Below are 242 nucleotides of genomic sequence, written 5' to 3'. Positions count from 1 at the left end.
CATCTGCGTCATCACCCCGACCACTACCGACGCCTCCAGAGGTGGAAGGATCGGCTCTTTCTACACTAGCACCTGTCTCCTCTTTCTCTCCATATGACGCCAGATGACGAGGACGGGGAGATTCGTCACTGGAGACATTTATTTTCGTAAGATTCTCTTTGTCATCTCGACGTCTTTGCAATCGAAAACAAGGGAGCTCAGGAAGCTTCGCATTCGGTCCCTCATCCCCTTCTCCAAAGAGT

The 242-nt window shown here is 51.2% G+C and overlaps 1 protein-coding gene across 1 annotated transcript; it reads right to left on the bottom strand.

The window, feature by feature from the left end:
- Positions 1-18: 18 nt before the first annotated feature.
- On the bottom strand, positions 19-242 carry CSUI_008415 (uncharacterized protein; the record flags this gene model as incomplete). Its single annotated transcript, XM_068068548.1, has 1 exon — positions 19-242. A coding segment is annotated over one exon (222 nt), but the record flags the coding sequence as incomplete, so codon positions are not given.

The sequence above is a fragment of the Cystoisospora suis genome, assembly GCF_002600585.1.
Source record: "Cystoisospora suis strain Wien I chromosome Unknown contig_4712, whole genome shotgun sequence".
NCBI lineage: Eukaryota > Apicomplexa > Conoidasida > Eucoccidiorida > Sarcocystidae > Cystoisospora > Cystoisospora suis.
Note: the sequence above shows the minus strand (reverse complement) of the source record. Positions and strands in the feature narration are given on the sequence as shown.